The sequence below is a fragment of the Pseudopipra pipra genome, chromosome 4 (genome assembly GCF_036250125.1).
Source record: "Pseudopipra pipra isolate bDixPip1 chromosome 4, bDixPip1.hap1, whole genome shotgun sequence".
In the NCBI taxonomy this organism is placed as follows: Eukaryota; Metazoa; Chordata; class Aves; order Passeriformes; family Pipridae; genus Pseudopipra; species Pseudopipra pipra.
Window position 1 is genome coordinate 67,059,466 of NC_087552.1, and position 20,339 is coordinate 67,079,804.

Genomic DNA, 20,339 nt, shown 5'->3' on the forward strand with positions numbered 1-20,339 from the left:
CTTTTCTTGCAAAACCAATCTTTATTTGAAACTCTCACAAGTCTACCTGAAACACTAGGCTCTCCTAGGTCACCGCCCATGCTAAAGCACCGTTTGTAATTTTGGTCAGGAAACGGGAAGAGAAAGCATGAGACGGCCTTTACCTTGTACTTTGAAAGTCAAGTGGAGAGCACTGCTAACACCTATCCCTACTTTATCCTATGGAACTTAACTCGACTAATTCTTCCCTACCCCTACTTAAACCTACAGAACTTAAGGGGACTTATTCTCCTACTTCAGGGAATGGAAAGGACAGGTGGCCTGGGAGGATGGGGACAAGGGTAGGGAAGCTGGGGACAAGGGTGGGAAAGCCAAGGCCCGGCTCGGCTTGAGTCTGTCTCTTAAGGAGAACAGGAAGGGCTTCTACAGCTGTCTTGCTAAAGACAGACTAGGGATAAGGTGGGCCCTCTCCAGAAGGAACTGGCAGACGTGGCTATCATGCACAAAGAGAAGGCTGAGGCTCTTGAGGACTTCTGTGCTTCAGTCTTCGACAGCAAGTGCTCCAGCCACGCCGCCCAAGTGGAGAAAGGCAAAGGCAGGGACTGGCACAAGAAGAGCCTAAGTCCCCTGCAGCAGAGGATCAGGTTCGTGTCGGGAACCTGAATGTGCACAAGGGACCCACTGAGGTTCATCCACAGGTCCTGAGGGAGCTGGCAGACAAAGTTGCTAGGCCACTCTCCATGGTTTTGGAAAATCGTGGCAGTCAGGTGAAGTCCTCGCTGACCGGGAAAAGGGCAATCCAAACCAACAGACCAGCAGGACTGGCCCCAACACTGAGCCCTGGGTGACACCACTGGTGACCGGTCATCAGGTGGATGTCGTTGCGGTCACCGCCACACCCTGGGAGCCGCCATCCCGTCCCACCAGGCAGGGTCAGCGGAATGCCCTGCGCAGAGCCCGGAGCGCCCGCCTGAAGAGAGAGGGCCGCTGTGCTGAGACAGCTGTAGGTGAGGGCTCGACTTGCCAATGCTCAGTGCGTGGTCTGTCCCATGCCAGCAAGTCGTCCTCGCAGCAAGTGGCCCCCCTGACGGCCTGCAGTTCTTGGGATTTCTTCTTTGAGCTTTGTCTGGGTTGGAAAAAGGCCTTCTTCCTTCAAGTGCAGCTGCAGGTGGTAAGGACACGTCTCAGACTGCCCCCAGCAGCTCAGTCCGTAGAGGTGGAGGTGGATGTGCCTGATGAAGAGTCCCAGGGCTCTGCCCATGCCTCAGATGGGAAGGACACAGAGCTACTTGCTCCCCCGGTACTCCAGCTTTGGGCTGTGTTTTCTTGCCCCTGGCACCGCTCTAAGAGGCTGGAGATGTCCCAGAGACTCTCGTCCTCTGACCAGGCCCCCTCCTCAGTCAGTGGCAGGGGCAGGACCGTCTGCGCTGCTGCCCCTGCCCACTGCCCACTGCGAGCTTCCAGCTGGCTGGGCGAGGGGCTGGGGGGGCAGCAGGGGCTGTGCAGGGCAGCTACCTGGCTCTCTGCCCCTGCTGCTGGGGCTGTTGCCAGCATGGCTGCGTCCAGGCCTTGAGCTGGGTGCTGCTGTTCCCCCGGCTGCTGGCCCCGTCGCCGGATCACAGCTGCAATCCTGCTCAGGGTGGCACGTGCCACGCGCTGCAGCGTGTCCAGCACGGCGGGGCAGCAGCCTCTGGGGCGCTGCGGGGCAGCAGCTGTTGGCTGGTGGTGCCTGGGACCTGCCGGGGCAGGAGATGTGCTGTGCAGGTCCCTGACTACCTCTTCTGCTGCCCCTGCACAGATGATACAGGGACATTTGGGCCCTTCCCGGCCAGCAGGCTGAGGCTCCAGCAGGACCGGTATGAGGGAGGGCTTGACCCAGATGGTGTAGATTTTGACGACTTCCCCTTTCTTCTCTGCCAGCTCCTTGTTGTGGCTGTCTTCTTCCTGGGACAGCGGTTGGTGTGCATTTTCTTCCCTTCGGGACTCCCTGGAGACCTCTGGGAGCCCTGCCCACTGCCCAGTGAGAACTGACAGCTGGCTTGGCGAGGGGCTGAGGGGGCAGGCGTCCGGGCTCGGGGCCTGTGGCCTGATGTAAGGGCTGGTGAGGCACGGGCAAACTGGGGCACGGGCTGTCCGTGTGGGCGCTTGAAGGTCCCAGGGCTCTGACCATGCCTCACGTGGCATGGGCACGGGGAGCCTCTTTTCTCTACTCCTCCAGCTTTGGCCTCCGCTGCATTCTTCTTGGGGCAGCTCTAGGAGGCTGCAGATGTCTGAGAGCTCCTCAGACCAGGCCCCCTCCTTGCTCTCTGCCACTGGCAGCGCTGCCCCTGCTGCTGCCCCGGCCCACTGCCCACTGAGAGCTTCCGGATGGCTTGGGAAGGGGCTGGGGGGACAGCAGGGGCTTTGCAGGAAAGAGTCCTGCCTCTCTGACCCTGCTGCTGGGGATGTTCCTGCTGTCGCTACCTCCATACCTGGTTCTACCTCCCTCTGTGGCTCCGGCTCCTGGCCACGTCGCCGGATCCCAACCGCAAGCCTGCGCCGGGTGGCGCGTGCCACGCGCTGCAGTGTGTCCAGCACAGCGCGGCCGCAGCCTCTGGGGCTCTGTGGGGCAGCTGCCTGGCTCTCTGCCCCTGCCGCTCTCACCTGCTCAGCCACGGCAGCAGAAGAGGTGCTGTTCTCCTCTTCCTGCGCTGCTGCCTGCGTCTGCCAGTTGTCCACCTGTGGCGAGGAGGAGGAGGAGAAGGCGGTGTGAGATGGAGGCACTTGCCATGGCACGTCAGGCCTCTCCACGCCTGCAAGCCCAGCCCTGGCACCAAGGCAGCTCTCCACTACCCCATCCTTCACCTTGTGATTCCTCTGCCAGCTCGACAGCCACTTGCGTGGCTGCAAGTTGGTAAACTTCTTCATCTTCCACATCGTCCACGTCGGCTACTTCGTCTGCCGCTGAGGCCCCCGAGAGAGATGCTGCCTCCTGAGACAGAAGCTCTCCTGGGAGAAAGAGGGCACTCCAGGCCTCTGCCCTCCTTAAATAGCCTCCCGGGCAGGGCGGGGCCCCGCACTGTCACAATGGCCTGTGTGCCCAAGGAGGCCCTGCATCACAAAGGGCCCGGCAATGCGCTGCTGTCACAATGGGCCATTTCCCGGCACCCCTAGGACAGCAGCGTAGGGGGCACACAACTGGCTGCAGCTGGCTGGAACCAGTTGGAACCAACTGTGCCCGGCACAAGGCTCCCCCGCTTTCCCATCACAGACGCTCCAGCCGGCCCCAGCCAACAGCTCCCGCACGGCCTCGGTGCCCGCGGCCTCCCCAGAGTTCAGCCCTGTCTGCATCCAGCAGCTGGCGGTGCCACCACCCTGGGCAGCCAGCCGTGGCCACGGCATGTCCCAGGGTCAGAGAGACAAGTTACTTGTGGGTAGAATTGCCTTCTTAAGAATAAGAAAGGGCAAATTTAAGAAAGAAGAGAAGAAAAGCCAAAAGCAGGGCCAAGAACTTAAGGGAAAGGGCATCTCTTTAGTTGGTTGGGAGAAGAACCCCAATGAGCTTTCTCCTGACTTTCAAAGCAGCAGGCGCCCGGCCCTCTCCTCTGCGTTCCTCCTCGCCCTCTCTCCAGCACGCTGCCTCCCATCTGACAACGACGTCTGCACGCAACAGGCAACGGGGCCTTGCCCAGCAGCTTCAAAGCAGGCAGATGGCCCAACAGCCTGCCGACCCTTCCAGCCAGCCCTCTCCGGCACCGCCGGCCGGGATCCTCCCACTCACAGGCCCAGCCCTGCATGGCCACACTGCCCCAGCCCGCAGCAGGACTTCCCCCTCCCGTCCACGCATCCCTCCCTCCGCCCCAGGCAGCGCCCTTCTCCTTCGCCCCACCCAACACACGCTGGCCCCAGCAACTAAAAGGCTTGGCTCTGCAGGAGGTTTTCCCCCAAAATTAAGGACTAGATCGTGATGAAAAGAACAAGTCCTTATGATTGGTCAAACCAAGACTTTTATTTCCACCTGTTAAGAAAACCCTTTGCTTACCAGCAGAGTCCAACACAGATGGGCAGACAGACTCGAATACAGTTAAATACAGGAAAAACTGAACTATATACAGCAAGACAGACATCTACATGTTATAAAGAGTTTTTTCCTGTATCTATGAGTTCTTGCCAATGCAAAACATTACTGGAACTCAAGTATATTAAGATTTTTTCCTTTTTTCCCCTTAAAAAGAAAGCATGTAATGAATTTCCTATTTTCTTCCATTTACTGAGGCATAATATTCATTTTGAGATGCACAAAATTTGTGGCACTTCACTGGGTACACAAAAGCTAAAAATGTTTTGTCTTGTTATTTTATAGTTTATGATATCTAAATTTCAATTAAATCTATTTATGGAGACACTAACTGTAAAGTGTTATTTACATGGAGGGAGTTGTGCAAAGTCATTTAGGCTATGGCTAGTACACTGTGAAAGATGCATGGTTAAGGAACTCACCCTCATCCCCAGAAGTAATCCCTTAAATCCTCTTTTGATCGTTTTTCTCATGGAGCAGTCACCCAAGGAAAACTGGCCATAATTTAGTATTATTTGTTTCTTAAGCTACTTGGAGAAAGCTGTTCCTGTGACCCTTAAGGGTCTTGACTGTTTTAATGTTGGATTTTTTCTTTTCACGCAGTTAATGCTTTAAGCATTGACTATCTGCTTTTTGGGACACAAATGCAGCCGTCACTGTCACCACACTACCCTACGACAGCCGTAGTCCTTGCCTGTAGTTTATATTACCAGTGGGAGCACACAGGAAGTGAATGTGTGTAACTTTGTAGGAGTCACTGTACTGCCACAATGCAGAAACTGCATATTCCTGCTAACAGTGCTGAACCAAAGCTATTCCAAACCAGGGTACTGCATTTCTTCAGACAGCCTTCACAGAACAAAACTCTGTATTACTATATCCAGAAACATCCATAAACATCCTCATTAAAAAAAAAAAAGAAAGAAATCAACTTTACTTTGGGTTGCAAACTTCAAGAAAGATCTTGAAACGGCTAATTACAAGAACTGCTGTAATTAAGGACTTCCTACAGATCCCTAGGACAGGTTAGCAAAGACACAGCCTACAGTTGTGCTGCACCAGGGCACAGAATGGTTCTTATAATGGTTTCCATAATCAACCAACTGCCAAAAGGTGTCCAAGGTTAATTCTGGACTTTTTCACAGATATGCCTACTGCAAATGTGGATCATAAAACACTGATTTTAATCATCTTGTCTACATAAACCTGTTTGTATCAGCTCATCTACATCAGCTTGCACATTTAGTAACAGACTTGAAGGATTTAGAACTGAGTTCTGGGGTGAAAAAAAAGTGACTTGATAACAGTACATAAACTGGTGTATTCCTGCCTTCTGAAATAGAGGAATTCTCTCTCCTAGGACATATACCCGCCTTCTCTTCTTTTTTAAAAATACACATTTAAAGAAAGCTGGGCAACCCTCAGGGCAAAGAGTGATTAAACTTGTCTCTCAAAAAGCTGTCAAGTTAACATTGCTACCAAACACCTTCTAAAGCCTCCGCTTCCTAAATCCATGGCAGTACGGTTCTTTAATTTTCAATCCTATGCACCAGGCTACAACCAGTCAGGTATCAGTGTAACAACCAGAGAGAACAGCAAAGCAAACACACTCAAAGCATTAAACAGGGAACAGCTGACACAGTAAGAAGACCTGCAGGTAGTTTGGTATTCACCTGACAAGAGGACAGCATACAGTTTGCTTCTTATTCATCACTAGGAAGCCTAGAGAAGTCTATATTCTCATTGGTTATTAGGAGAGAGTGTTACAGTACAGCAGTAAACCCAAGAGACCACCTCATCATGTCAGAAAATAAATTCAGTGTTTGGATTCAAATACAGGAATTCTTGGCAGTTAAAACAATCAAAGAAGTATTTTTACATTGTACATGTTGCAACGTTCCTACATATTTTAGATCTCACGGAGTTCATAAAAACATCTACATGTTCAAGCCTTCTGCTCAAAACACCTGACTGCCGGTCAACAGCAGGTTATTTTATTGCATAACCTTCATTGTCAATTTAAGCCTTGTTTATGAAAACACAAGCCATCACTACAGAACTTACTCTACTTGGGCAAAGACAACATGCAGGAAAGTAAGAGTCGTGAACTTCTTACAGGACAAAAACAAAAGTGTAATTAAATGATAAATTGCTAATCTGTCTTCTGAAAAGGAAACTGTTTCATATCTATATGTGATGGTGGGAATAATTTATAGAGTAAGAAAAAACAAAATATTCAGGCCCCCTCATTTTTTAGCATTAGAAAAAGTAGAAGAAAATTGATTAACTGCTTCCTTCCTGGTCTAGGCTGCTGGTCTAGTTTATAGACAGTCATTGATAAAACATTATAACAAGGAACATAAAAAGAAGCAGCTTGGACCATAAAAAAAGTTGTCTAGATACATACCAGTCGTTCTCCAAAAAAAAAACCAAAACAATTTTATTTGGATTTGTGCACAACCTGTTGCTCTTTAAATCTTCAAAGCACTGAAAACATGACATTTTCCCCCAAAATCCATTGAGACTGTCCTGAGAAGTAAAAGTACTCATATATAAATGGGATGATATTGTCTGTGAGTGAGTTTCTTCCTGCAGGTTGGGCAAGAGTTGGCATTCCTAAGGGAATCACGGAGGCACTGACTGCAGAAGACATGGCCACATTTTGTTGACACAATCAGTCGTCCACTTTGCACAATCTGGAAGAAAGGAAACCACAAGAGGCACTGGAAGTAAAGAATTCAACTTTGCTGGTCTCCTGACACCAGGCAAACAGGACTTGGATATCTGGAATTGTCTTTTACTCTTAGAATAATACGGAACTGAAAGATCTTTCAGTGCCATCCTGGCAAAAGTTTCTCCCTCTATCCATGCCACCAAGAAGTGACTTGGAGTGACAAGTTAGTATGAGCTTCAAAACAAGCTCTGTGCTTCAAGTCAGATCTCTGCAACATCCCAAACAGGCCAACTGAGTTGTGCAGCTCCCCCTCTGCCCCATTCTCCCTCCCAACAAGACAGAAAGGATGACAGCATGTGGACTCTTACCTCTGAGTAGACATCCATGCAAATGGGACAGCTAACAGTACCAGACGGCCTTGTGGCAGAGAGAACAGAACAAGAAAGAACATGCAGCCATTAATCTCACTGCATGTCGGGCGTTCCCGACACACAAAACGTCCCGTCACCATCTGAGCACAGACCAGCCATGACACATTTCTTTTGAAGATCCCCATGTATCTTTAGCTCCCTCAGTTTGTGGCATGTAATAAGGAGTTTGGGTCTCCTTGTTGTAAGGGAAAGGTTTTCACTAGGGGGAAGATGCAGTCAGTCACCCTGCTCTAGCACTAGAAGGGACAGCAGTCTCTAGCACTGGGCCATCAACAACATCAGAAACAGCTCTGTAACAAAAGCATCTACCTGTGCCTTGGAAACAAGTCATTCTAGAAAGGGAAGAGGCTGTCAGAAATTCAAATATCCCCTGTTCTAATTTAGCAACACACACATTCCAAGAACTTCTCCTTATAAAATGGAGGGCAGCAACACACGAACATCAGGAGATACCAAAAAACAAATTTCCACTTCCAAGAAGGAAAGACCCACTCTGTGGCTGTTACCCAGCTGTGCTTACAGCTGTGCCTTCAGCCTCCAGGACAGCTCTATTGCACACACACTTGCCAAAGGGATACAGCTCAGCTGCCTAAGGAACATGTCCTAGCCCAACTGCTAAATATTATTCTCTATTAGAAAGAGTTTCCTGCTGCTTTTCTTTTGAAACCAATCTCTATTTTAAACTTTCAGACCTCTACCTTAGACACTTGGCTTTATGTCACAGCTCATGCTAAATCACAGTTTGTAATTTATTAATCATAAGGAATAGAAAGCATAGGATAGCTTAAATTCAAGCAGGGAACCCTACAACATCTACCCCTTGTTTAACCTACAAAATTTAACTCCACTAATTCTCCCATTTTTACTCCTCAAATTCTTTAGGCAGCAGCTATAATAGCACCTCAGTAACAAATCATAATTAATGATAATCTTCTTAGAAGGAAGAGGAGTCCAACACTACAGATGGCTCTGGCAATCTCCAGCACCAGGGAGAACCTTTTTGTCAATGTTAAATGCTGCAGCAGTGAATTCTTTCAGCCTCACCTACACAGAGCAGGAAGGCACAGTCTTTAACAGAGAAGCCTGAGGCTGAAGAAACAAACTAATATTTTTCATATTATCCAATTAGTGGGATTTGTTCTCTGAAATACTTAACAACCAAAATTTAAACATCTATAAATCCACCATCAAAATGCACTATGAGTTAGAATAGTATAGGCCCTTTCAATGGAATATTTATGATCTGACACCCAGAAGTTCCATACTCAAGTTCTCTCTCACATTGCCTTTCAGTAATCCAAAAGGCTCAAAGCACACCAGCTTCATTAAATCCTGTACTTTTCCCCCTCCAAAGAACCACTTTAAAAAAAGTTTATACAACAATTCTTATGTCCTTTGTGTTCCCTAGTCACAGAAAACCCAAGTTCTCTTAATTAGTCTAACACAGTACAGCAGGACTTTACTGTTTCTCTGCACAATGGGGTCTTTACTGACTGAAACAGCAAGATCCCTATCTCACATGCAGACATGCCAGGGCTCCATAACATCCATGGGACAGAACAAGAACTGGCCATAAGAGCACAATCTCCACAATGGCCTTGCAAGGATACCTTGGGGAGGATGGCTGCTGCTTGGAGAAAGGCAGCAAGTGGCACAGTGTGCAAAACAAGCAGGGAATGCAGAAGCATTTTTACTGGAATTTGCCAGGCTGCTGCCTGCCAGCCTTGTGATATCAAACCTCATCGACACCAACAAAAGTATTTCCATATCTAAAATAACTACTAGAGCTTTGTATAAAAAGCAAATGCGATACATTGTGAGCTATGGCCTGTGACTAATCCCCCTTCCTTGCCATATCCCCACACTCATCTTTAAGGCTGTATACAAAGTTGTACATCTGTCTTGGGCTGGCTTTTCATCCTGAAGTGGAAATGGTATCATTTGATCATCATGCAACATGGGATGTTGTACTCATTGAAAGAGGGAACTAAGTGAAGGCTTCAAAGACAAGTCAGGTGATGGCCATACAAGTCAGTGCTGTCTGTATCAAAAGAAGCACAGCTCAATGTTTGGTAGGTCATGAGGCATACGTACTTAGTGCTTTCAGTTTCCTCTTCCAGTGCTCCCAGTTCTCGAGACACTTTTTCGGTCACATACACATCATTATCTCTTGTTTCATCTTCATCATCACTACTCAGTACACAGCTGTCCGACTGTCGCTGGCTTCTTAGTCTAAGATTTCTCCTTTGTCGTTGATTCTCTGCAATTTAATTTTTTAAGTTAGCTATACTATTATCTCTATCTGGAACTACCCTTGAAATGCAAGATTAGAAATAGTCTGTAAGGGTTCCTATTTTAAATGGACCATACTCAGCTGGGTTAAAAGCAACCTTAAACAAACTAGTTTCCTAAATATTAAGGCTGAACACGTCCAAATATTGTGAATATTTTGCTACGTACTGACAGAAAACATTTGCACTCCTCCCCCTACAAAGAGCTAAAATGCGACCTTAAAGATTCTCAGTGTCATATGTTTCATGTAATTACACCACCTGTGAATCAATTTCCCCTGTAAAAAGAAGATACCCCTCCCAGTCCCTGCTGACAGAAACTGCTACGATCCTATGGTGAGGAACTGCAACAGCTGCTGTGTGATAGGGAAGGGAGAAGACTGGAGTAAATTATCCCTGCAACTCCAGTGTCCATGTAAAAATAATCAAGCATTAATCAATTAAAATGACATAAAGAGTCACAAAATTAAAGTCCCTTCCTGTCTAAGTGATCAGCTACAACTTTTAATGTCAGTACTTTTCACTTGCTCTTGCTTCATTTAGAGCACAGAACAGATTACATTCTAGGTAAGCAGCTGACAACATACTAATGCATGTCCAATAATATAATCAGAACAAGGCTGACAGATATAAAGGATTAACTTCTTTAGACCTGTAACTATTTTAATATCTAAAGTAATAAAAAAACCAACTTGTTAATTAACACTTGTTAATACTACTCTCTACAAACTTTGAAGCATGTTAGAGTAGATAATGAAACTGAATACTATGACCACAAATCCCTTTCTCCTTAAGCTTCTTCACTGCAATACAGGTTAAACAAATCTTTTGATGTTTTCTTTTTTATTCAAAGCTGATATTCCAGTGCTAATTAAAATTATGGTCAACTTGGGGCTTAAAGAAATTCTATTTTTAGAAAGTAAGAAGCAATTAAAACAGCTTTGATGTATTTTATTTCAGGTACTTTCTACAAGCTCTGATAGTGACTATGAAACACAGACTGGATTCATTCTCTTAAGACACCAGCTAGATGCTTTATCAATATCCTTTGCCTTTTCCTAAATGCATTTTCAACTCATGCTGCTCAAGCTCATTGAAAAAGGCAAACAAAAATAATAAGTCCATTTAAGACAATTCCATTACCAATTTTAAAATGTCCACTCACCTTCAACAATCTTGCATCAATACATATGGGAAAGAAGAGAAAACAAAATACAATTAGACTTTGTTGTGCACCCCTGGTATTACATACAAACACCAGTTAAGCAAAGCAGTTACAACAAAACAAGCTAAGAATGGTAGGCTATTGCTCTTGTTTTGACTAAGAATGTTAAAAGTATTATATTAACTGCTGCTCTAAACAACCAAGTGGATGCTGATGGTTCTGTTCCCAGTGCTCCAATGGGGTAGAAATAAAGGCAGCTTATGAACCACCTGAGCCCCCTCCTCCCTGCTCCCCCATTTCAGTTCCATGATTTATGGTTTCAGGCTGGAGGTGATTCTTTCCCTCTTTCTCCCCAAACAGGCCGATTCAGCAGTGATGTCCATAAATGCTTCATATGAGAGCAGCTGCTGAAGGAAAAAAAAATAATCCCCAACCCACTGTTGTCTTTGGTGGAACTGGAGCAGGGACAGTGCAATTGTGAAGTTTGAGGCCTTTCCTTTGCAAAGGCTAAGGAACAACCCCATCAAGAAGTACCCCCATGCTATTCCTGCTGCTTGTTTCTGATTTGCGTAGCAGCAGTGGCATCCCAAATCTGAGAGGATAAACCACACTACTGGCTGGATCAAAGCTTTCAAAACAGCACTAAAGGAAAAAAAAAAAGTAGATTTTTTTAAGACTTGTTGGAGTAATGAGATAACTCGTTTGCACCCAGTCAGCTAAAGTTGTCCTTGGCATCTCTGACAGGAGTACCTCAAACCAATGCAGCAGCTAAACACTTCATATAAGAATAAGTCAAAGACTTACTCTTCTCTCTTGGCTTTTTCTTTAAATCACTAGGGATATTTGAAAAAATTCTTCACCAAAAGGATTGGCAAGCACTGGAAGAGGCTGCCTAGGACAGTGCTTGAGTCCCCATCCGTGGAAGTATTTTAAAGATATGTAGATGTCATGCTTAGGGACATGGTTTAGTTGTGGACTTGATGGTGCTGGGTGAATGGTTGGACTCAATCATCTTAAGAGGTTTTTTTCAACCTGAACAATTCTACAATTCTATCTTTGATATATCTAGAAAAGCTTCAACTATCTCTTTATGTTACACTACTCATGACTGATATATATTCATGTCGGGTTCTGGAGCAAAAAGTTATTTTATATTATCCTATCACTACCTGCAAGTGCACTTCCAGAGCAGCTTCTGTGTTATCTGTAACACAGGGCTTCCATGCACTGACAAGTCAGTTTTGAACTTAAAGTCAGGTTCTGTGAGGGAGCACAAGAGAAAACTCATTTGACTACAAGATTTAGACAAGTGTGCTGTTCACTACTTACCACAACGGAATCATTGTGAGTTAGATCAACGACCACAGGATCTGAAGATTCACATGTGAGATCTACTACTTCTTCACCAGCTGAAAAACAGAATGTTAGAATCAAGATCAGAGATTGCAGAGGAGTAAAATTGCCTGCCACTGTACAACAGGCCAAGGTTCAACCACGTTCTGTCCATTTTATCTATAAGAATGTGTCCAACACTTCACTCAAGTTTTGCCCTCAGCAGTCCACACAGAGCATTACCTGCCCTGTCTTCTGCAAGCTGCAATGCAAGGGGAACAGCAGCTGAGCTCCTCACACAGTTCTGTTGGATAATACAGCTTGTGGGAGGCACACAGCAACAGACAACTCATCTGACACAGCAGAATGTTCATCACACAGAAAAAAAATAATAACTTTAAAGTACCGTGCTGCACATGTTCCCTTCAAATGGGACACAACTAATGACAGAGCTTTTCTTATCTTTTTCAAACCTAGGAGTTCCCAAACTTAGTTTGCCACTCTCTGTAGTGGCAGCTGCAGTGACTCCCAGCTCACCAGAGTAGACTTCCAGATGTTTGAGCAGCTTTTGAGGACCTTTCCTATGCAACTCATCCATCACTAGTGGTAAATGTATCGTAGCTCAGTACTAAATCAAACCAGTTGTCAGTAGGCTTGTTATTTCAAGATGCCATACTAGGGGCTTCCATACTAGGTTTCCCTTCCTGTATAGTAAAGGGCCCAGGAACTAACATTTTCCAGGTTAAAACACACTTTCAGTTGAACACCAAGGCTCCAGAAGCAGTTTCTGTTCTTACCAAGTTCAAAAGAAAGCTTACCGCTTTCTTCAAGTTCGATTGGCTCTGCTTCTGACGCCATTTCTGCAGTGGAAGCCGTGAGCCTGTTTCTTTTTCGACCTTGCCTGGAATTAACTGCTCCTCCACGGCGCTTTCGTTGAGTCTAAGAGAGAACAAAGACTTAGCATTTTCTGTGTGAGCAATAGTAATGTGGCCCTCGATTTTGCAACACCAACGAAAGCACACAAGGATACAGACAACAGTCCTGGAATGACTGGGGCATTCATTGAATGGTGGTATGAGTTATTCCTACCTGAATGCATGGTATCCATGAAAAGACATCACCCCAGATCTCTTACCAGTTGCCTCATCAAGAAAAAGCCTATCATGATGGTTTGGAAATGAGAAGACTAGTTCACAATTTATCAGGTTTTTGCTCACATTGTAAGCATTTCTGAACTACTGCTAAAACCTAGAGGGATTCAAAATCTTCATTACCACTGAACATAAAGTTACATGAAGATTTAATATACTTATGTTCCTGTGTATTAGCTACAAACTCTTAAAATAATTTTCAGAAGTACCATGGAAAACATATTTCAAGAATCAGGATTGCATTGAGTAGTGAAATACTTACTGTGCTCATAGTGTTTCTTGATCTAAAACCACCGATCAAGAGGTACACACAACAAAAAAGTAATGGCAAGGAAGCTAAAACTATAAGTTCCTTGGATTCCTTTAAGTAGGTCACTGATAAAAAGTCCAGATTTTTCAGGGTCAGAGAACGATGTTCTTCCAAACCTATCAAAGAGAAGAGAGATTACCTATCTGCAACGCTTGTTCTCTTCAACACTCCTACTCCAAGACTCCCATTTCTGAGTCACCAGCTTCTGCCCAAAGCCAGAGGGGAGGGAAGTCCCAGAGTTCAGTATTTGAGCCTCAGACACCTGCAGCAGAGCCTGAAGCCTCAGTCATTGCTACCCATTAACTAAACACCAGAATAAGTGAATTTGACAGCAAACTAGAAGAATACTAAGGAATCCCAATGACACTGAACTGAAAAGCAACTGATTGACTCTCGAGGCAATGTCCGTGGGCAGCAATCACTGGGAATTGTGTCATAAGCAGCCATCTTCAGAGAACCAAAAACTCCAGATGAGCAGTTCTCTTCTCCAACCCACCTTCAGATTCCAGCAGCTGGGAGCCAAAGAGCTTGGGAGGAATCTAAAGCAAGTGGAGCAGAGAAATTTCAGTTTCAAAATACTTGCTGATGTGCAGGAGAACATGTGCTCCCCGTAGCTGCTCTGGTGCCTGCAGGTGTGTGTGCCCAGCTACCTGCCAAGGGGGAGAGGGGAAAAGCATAAAGGCAGCTCTGAGTAAGTGCCAGGGTACTGAAGGGTCCATCTCAGAGCTCGGCTGTGGTACAGTTACCACAGACCCAACACACAATGAGGAGCTGTGGGAGGGCGTGAGGGGAGACAGTGGAGGGGCCAGGAAAAAAACAATTATGTTAAACAAGAATTGCTGAATTGTCTTCCTGAGCTGACTTTGATTTTCACTGCAAAGACCAGCACACATGCTGTTAGCCTACTCACAGATGAGGAAACACTGAGACCATGCAGTGGGATATGGGATGGCACAGCACCAGTAGTCAATCCTAACTTTGAATTAAAGGAAATCTGACTGATCTTTTTCATTTTCAACTTACTCTCTCTATTTCATAAATCACTTTCTTAAGAGACCCGTTAACACTGAACTGTAATATTTTAAAACAAAACTTGAGAAAATGCTTGAGAAAAATGCTTACACTAAATTTGTTACTTATTACTAAGCCCAGAGATACATTTATGTATAGTTTTAAGCAACACATCACTCAGCAATTTTCTCACATTTTTTCATTTTAAAACTGGCACAAAAGCCACAATTAAAGTTGACACATCTTCCCCCTCTCCCCCCCAGCTGAATCATTTACTACATGCCAGATTTAATGCTCAGTGAGTCCACAGGCAGATTCTGGTCACAGTAGATCTCATTTTCAGAACTGTTATGTGTAACATCCCCTCCTACTGCGAACCTATTCAGTAACCAGTTCCTTTTAGGAATCTAAACTGACATGTACAGTTTTTCTGTCTCACCTGAAGACTAAGGCTCAGAGAAAGCTGGGAACTGACTTTGTCTCTTGCTCCCCCACTGCAGGACTCACCTACACATTCCTTTCCACAACATTCTGTGTCCAGGTAGTGTGAGCTCTCTCTGAACACTTCACACTGTTCTTAAGGTCTAGATTTTATTTCACTTGTTAAGAAAGAAAGCTTTTCTGCCAACCTTACCAACATCCTTGGGAAGAGCCTATTTGACTCACTTTACTGAGTTTCTGGGATAGAGGACAAGAACTTTTAAAACAAGACCATGCCTAATGATGCACTCATACAAAAAAACCCAAACCCAAAAGAACAGCAGGACTGTTCTGTGAGCACATTTTCTGTGTGCTATAGGAGTTCCTAGTTCCATACAATTATTATTCATGGGTTTGGAGGTTTTAGGAGACAAAGGGAAGAAGGAGGTGAAGGAGGAGGACACAGCACAGGGGATGAGGGATGGGGGCAAGGGAGAGAATCATCCCTAAGCCTGGCACATGTGCTGTTTCAAACTAATTTCTGAAAGACAAGCTACCATCTTCATCAACCAGGTACAAAGGAAATGAAAAATAACTTGGGCAAAGTAGTTTTCTGCACACAGCAAAAGAAACAATAGACAGCAACACATGAGGTACATTAGGAAGTTAGGACATTAGATTCTTTTAAAAGTTTTATTTCATCAAGAAAGTCAAGGATGTTTTCCTTGATTCTCCTCAGATATGGAATTGGAAAAAATATTTGGGATCTTAAAAAGCTGGGAAATGTTAGTTGGTACACACACCTGAGGATTACAAAGAAATTAACTTTATATAAGCTTATTTTTAATTACAGGTTCTTAGAACTGTTTTAAAACAGAACCTTTTGGAGCAACCTGATACACTGACAAAACTGCACTGATAAAAAAGAAGCTCATTGTATTCACCAGACAGCACAAGTTTGGATATAAAACACTCAGAAGGTTTTCCAAGACCTGGTGCTGTTAGGATTTAACACTAAATACAACCCAGTGCAATGGTTTGTTGACAAAGTATCTTTAGAAAGGGTTAAAAACATGGGATGAACACCTGGGATGACTCCAAACAAAAAACGTTGCACAGATTCTCTTTGGCCACAAGTGGCTTAAATTCCAAAGAAGAGCTAAAACAGAAGAAAAAATGAAGCCAACAAACAAACAAACTTATATTTTCAAAGTTATGGTGAAAAGAAAACCAAAGTAATACACAATAGAAGACCTGTTGTGCTAAGACCACCCTACTCACTTTAAATATCCACTTACTTCTTTAACAAGATATCAAGGAACAGATTATTTACAGGATTACTGTGAAATGTCTCAGAGGATCTAGTATCAGACCTCAATGGCAAGAGCAGACAGAACCACTTTTTGACTTAAATGACAGAGAGTATGATTGCTTTCTTTGTAATTAATGCAGAGAGTACATATGAGGCACAAACGTTCTACCTGCAATGGCTCAAATCTTAACTTCTTCAGGAGCTGCTTTGAAGAAGAAAGTTGAGAATTATACCCATAGGGAAGCTCATCACTGTAAAACTACCTCAAACTAAAGCACCATAGGCAGGCTCATCAGTATCAACACGACCCTTCTCAGGAGAGTCACGTTTACAAAGCAAATCAGACTACTGGAATTTATTAAGACTGCGGAAGTAGCCTCATGATCCAGCAACATTTCTGTTTTGCAAGAACAAACCTCTTCTGTGGAACTACAGATTTCCACATGTTCTTGGCTTACTTGGGAAACTTCACTGAACATTAACTACCTGAACTGTAAGAATGCATACTGAAAATAAAGCAAAGTTTGCCTCCTTAAATACACCACAGACCGAGTCCAGCAATGCACAGGAAATACACCACAGGTCAAGTCTAGTAATGCACAGGAACAGAGGCAAACACATTGCACATCAAGAGATACACTCATCAGTAAGAACTCCTCACAATTTTCAAAACATCAGGACCACTCAATTTAATAACACAATCTGCTACACAGGGCTGGAGAGGACGAGTTAAATGATAAGGCCCATACACTCCTCTTCCAGCAGCCACCATGGAACCACCCAGCACCCAGAGTGGCTGATACAAAGAGTTATGCATCAACCTCCTTCCCCTCAACCCCTACAAATCCAATGACTCACAGCTTCAGCTGGACTTTTTTTTTTCTTTTGTATGTGAAAACTTAGTAGATCAACTTAGGAAGCCAATAAATACTTTTAACTTTTACATACTTTTTATTGCACCACTGCAGGATGATAACAGCACCAGAAAAAGCCACTCCCCTTCCCCTTACAGGCAGAGCTCTGCACATGCAGTTATTGTTCCTATCATTTAGCTCTCCCAAGGGCTTAAGCAGTGTTGACCTCACAACAAACAGCATTTTAAAGACTATATCCACCAACTTTTCTCTGTACAGGTAGATACTCGAGAAAAATAAAGGTCAAGCCATTTAAAATAAGAATATTTACACCAGGAGTGGTAACTACCCCCATTCCTCATTTAAGTCTCCTGTTACATTTTTTCCTCCACAAGAAAATTAACACTTTCAATGAGTTCAAGTTGACCTAATTAAACATGTTTGAATTACCATCCAAAAATAATTGATTTTCTAGACAACATAAACTGAAAACTTTTTTGCACCACTCTGAAAACAAAGTCTTGGTCTCCCATGTCCTTAGCATGAATTGAGGCAAATTGTCTTAAGCAAGAAAAAGACATTTTCCTTACGTCTGACTAACACAAACAAGACTTTAGTTCATAATCACCCTAAACACAACAAATACACTGAAGTACCTGCTTGAAGGAAGCAATTATGTCAATCCAAACGTTGGAAATGTGCAAGGCACAGCCGACAAAACCAGTATACACTAAATATGTCAAAAGGGGTTATCCCATGCCTTTAAGACTTTGCTTCTTATTTCTACCCAAAATGTCTCTTTGTACTACTAACAACAGAAAACACAGTATCAAAGATGCAGCTGCATAACAGGATTTCCGTGGCCAGAAGATGCACATGCCAATCACAAAGCGCTAGTCTTAATTTTTATGTTTTTTATCACAGAGAACACTAATCTGATATTTTACTCTTACAAAGCTTCATATTCCTGTACTTCCAGTACCTGCAAAGATGCTCCCCTTTTCTCAGATGCCCTACAGCAACTTCAGTTGGAAGCAGAAGTTGAATCTATTATGTGTTACCCAAATTAGGTCAAACACTCCCACACTACAAAAGTTTGGTGAGAGGCACTATAAACAGAGTAACAGGAGAGATAACCAGCCAACCAGAGATACACCAGTCTGCCTGCTCCAAGCAGCCAGTTACATCTACAGACAAGCATGGCATGTTCACGATCAGCCTAAGAAAAACAAAACATTAAAACACCCACAGAACAGAACACAGCAAACCTTTCCATCAGTCAGATGTCCTATTTCAGAAACAGCAATGAAAGATGGACAATGGCCAGAAGAAAAGCTCCTCATTGCTCTTACCTGCACAAGTTTTTCTGAGAGGACACAGCTTACTTTCAACAGTCCCAAAAATCAGATACAAAGAAAGGAAAACAAAACCAGTTGAGTCTTTCCACATTCTGTAACCGAAGTGCAGAGGGGGAGCGCTGAGGCAGAAGAGAAACATTCCCCTCCCCTCCTCCTGTCATACCATACCGGGGGGGAGAGCGGCAACTTCACTCAGCTACATCCACTGAGCCCCTGCGGTTCCTCCGCGGGAGAGGAGACCCACCTTCCCAGGAACACAGGGCAGAGCCGGCGGGAGCCCCGCCGTGCCCGCACCTCGGCCCTGCCGGGCAGGGCAGGGCAGGGCAGGGCAGGGCAGGAGCGGTGGGGCCGCCCCGCGCCCCCCGGGCAGCGCCGCTCACGGCCCCGGAGCCCCCCGAGCCCGGGGGGGGAGCGGACCTGCCACGCGGCTCCCGGGCAGGGCCGCGCCCGGGGCAGGGGCTCGGGTACCGTCCCCAGGCCGGAGCGGCGCCGGCCCAGCCCCGCGCACCGGCAGGAGCGGCCGCATCGCCCCCGCTCCCCCCGCTGCGGCCAGGAACGCCTGCTTCCTCTTCCTCTTCCTCTTTCCCTTTCCCTTTCCCCTCTCCCTTTTCCCTCCCCCTTTCCGCTCCCGTTCCCCCGCTCACCTGCCGCCCGGGCTCTCTGGCGGGTGGGACGGGCCCGATACCACCACCGTCCCCCGGCCGAGCCCCCGGCCCGCCGCGCTCACCTCAGCGCCGGCCGGCAGCGCGCACGGCAGCGCCCGCCCCCTCCCGCCCGCCATTGGCGGAACTGCGGCCCCGCACCCTGCCGAGTGGTCGGCGCGCACGTCAATCAGGGAGGTTGACCGGTGGCCCCGCCTCTCCTCCGGCCGCAGGGCGTGCTGGGAGCTGTAGTTCCGCACGGGCGTGCGGCCTGTGCGGGGCTGTCGGGGCCCGTTGTCCCTTGTCGCTGTCCCTCGAAAGCTCTCCTCAGTCCCCGTGTTAGTTCGGCCCTGACCGCACTTTTGCTGTGTTCTGGGGTGCTGTTGTACCTGGAGATAGGGTGTGTGTGATCTCTGGGGTGCCCCTCATCCCCCTTCCCCTCCCCCCCCGCCAGTATTCTGTAAACGTTTCAGTCACAGAATCGATGAGGTTGGAAAAGACCTCTGAGATCATCGAGTCCAGCCTGTGACCGAGCACCACCTTGTCAATGAGACCATGGCACTGAGTGCCTCGTCCAGTCTGTCCTTAAACACCTCCAGGCATAGTGCCTCCACCACCCTGGGCAGCCCATTCCAATGTCTAATCACCCCTTCTGTGAAGAAATTATTTTTGTCAGAGTGTTTCCAACACACTGAGCAAAATTTATCAGAGCCATCAACGTGGGAGATCGTTACCTGTTGCCCATGGCATAATTACTCCAGATCCAGTGTGTAACTCATTATAAACAATGGCAGAGGTGTTTCAACTCACCTCACCTCACCTCACCATCAAAAAGGGGTTTTCCCAGCTGATTTACCTTAATGCAAGGACCATCTGTCTCTCCCTGGTTTCTTACTGCCCTGTGCCCAGCAACTGGGCCGTTTGTAGCTTTCCCTGGTGACTTCTCTTCTTCCCTGGGTGAAAAGTGCTGGAGGTCTGTACTGGGTATTTTTTTTGCTTGCCATTCCAACATAACTGTCTTTGGTTTCATTTAAACAAGAAAACGTCTGTCTCTCTGAGAGAAAACATCATGTTGTCTAGGGCAGGTTGCATTACCTGGCCTGGCACTCATGTTACTGGGGCTGATGTGGAAGAGGGAGCCAAATGCCACCCAGCAGTGACCATGCTACGTGAGCGGTGAGCACCCTGTGCCTGGTGCTTATCACAGGGCAAAACCCCCTGGTCTTCCTCAGGTCATCTGGGCTTTGTTACACCTCCTTACACCATAGTGGCATGTGAAGGCTTCTGTGGTCTGACCATTTACACTGGAATGAGAGATTTCTGGAATGTGCAGCTTTTGGCACTAGAAATGTT

General features: G+C 46.0%; 2 protein-coding genes and 1 long non-coding RNA gene across 4 annotated transcripts; 1 reads left to right on the forward strand and 2 right to left on the reverse strand.

Annotated features, from left to right (window-relative positions):
- Positions 1 to 1,182: 1,182 nt before the first annotated feature.
- On the reverse strand, positions 1,183 to 3,412 carry LOC135413773 (uncharacterized). Its single transcript, XM_064653914.1, has 2 exons — positions 2,824 to 3,412; positions 1,183 to 2,697 (listed from the first exon to the last, which is right to left on the reverse strand). Exons 1-2 carry the CDS (start codon positions 2,893 to 2,895, stop codon positions 1,183 to 1,185), a joined length of 1,587 nt encoding a protein of 528 aa, XP_064509984.1. The 5' UTR covers positions 2,896 to 3,412.
- A 530-nt stretch (positions 3,413 to 3,942) lies between these two features.
- On the reverse strand, positions 3,943 to 19,329 carry RNF4 (ring finger protein 4). Of its 2 annotated transcripts, XM_064653399.1 has the most exons (9): positions 18,990 to 19,329; positions 18,340 to 18,371; positions 13,343 to 13,506; positions 12,748 to 12,868; positions 11,927 to 12,006; positions 10,598 to 10,607; positions 9,236 to 9,401; positions 7,079 to 7,127; positions 3,943 to 6,732 (listed from the first exon to the last, which is right to left on the reverse strand). In XM_064653399.1, exons 1-9 carry the CDS (start codon positions 19,124 to 19,126, stop codon positions 6,583 to 6,585), a joined length of 909 nt encoding a protein of 302 aa, XP_064509469.1. In that variant the 5' UTR covers positions 19,127 to 19,329; the 3' UTR covers positions 3,943 to 6,582. The 2 variants fall into 2 exon arrangements, with proteins under 2 accessions (XP_064509469.1, XP_064509468.1); XM_064653398.1 differs by lacking the exon at positions 10,598 to 10,607 and having other exon boundaries at positions 9,236 to 9,392; positions 11,908 to 12,006; positions 18,990 to 19,141.
- On the forward strand, positions 9,281 to 13,450 carry LOC135413534 (uncharacterized). The gene is made up of 2 exons (XR_010430268.1): positions 9,281 to 9,392; positions 11,908 to 13,450. It is a non-coding gene; the product is annotated as an uncharacterized LOC135413534 (long non-coding RNA).
- Positions 19,330 to 20,339: the final 1,010 nt, after the last annotated feature.

Coding starts and splice junctions, on each gene's coding strand:
- RNF4 (XM_064653399.1), bottom strand. CDS start 19,126: ATGGCGGGCGGGAGGGGGCGGGCGCTGCCGTGCGCGCTGCCGGCCGGC. Junction 18,372..18,989: donor CCAGAGAGCCCGGGCGGCAG/GTGAGCGGGGGA, acceptor GACTGTTGAAAG/TAAGCTGTGTCCTCTCAGAA. Junction 6,733..7,078: donor GCATGGATGTCTACTCAGAG/GTAAGAGTCCAC, acceptor CCTTTCTTCCAG/ATTGTGCAAAGTGGACGACT.
- LOC135413773 (XM_064653914.1), bottom strand. CDS start 2,895: ATGTGGAAGATGAAGAAGTTTACCAACTTGCAGCCACGCAAGTGGCTG. Junction 2,698..2,823: donor GCTGGCAGAGGAATCACAAG/GTGAAGGATGGG, acceptor TCCTCGCCACAG/GTGGACAACTGGCAGACGCA.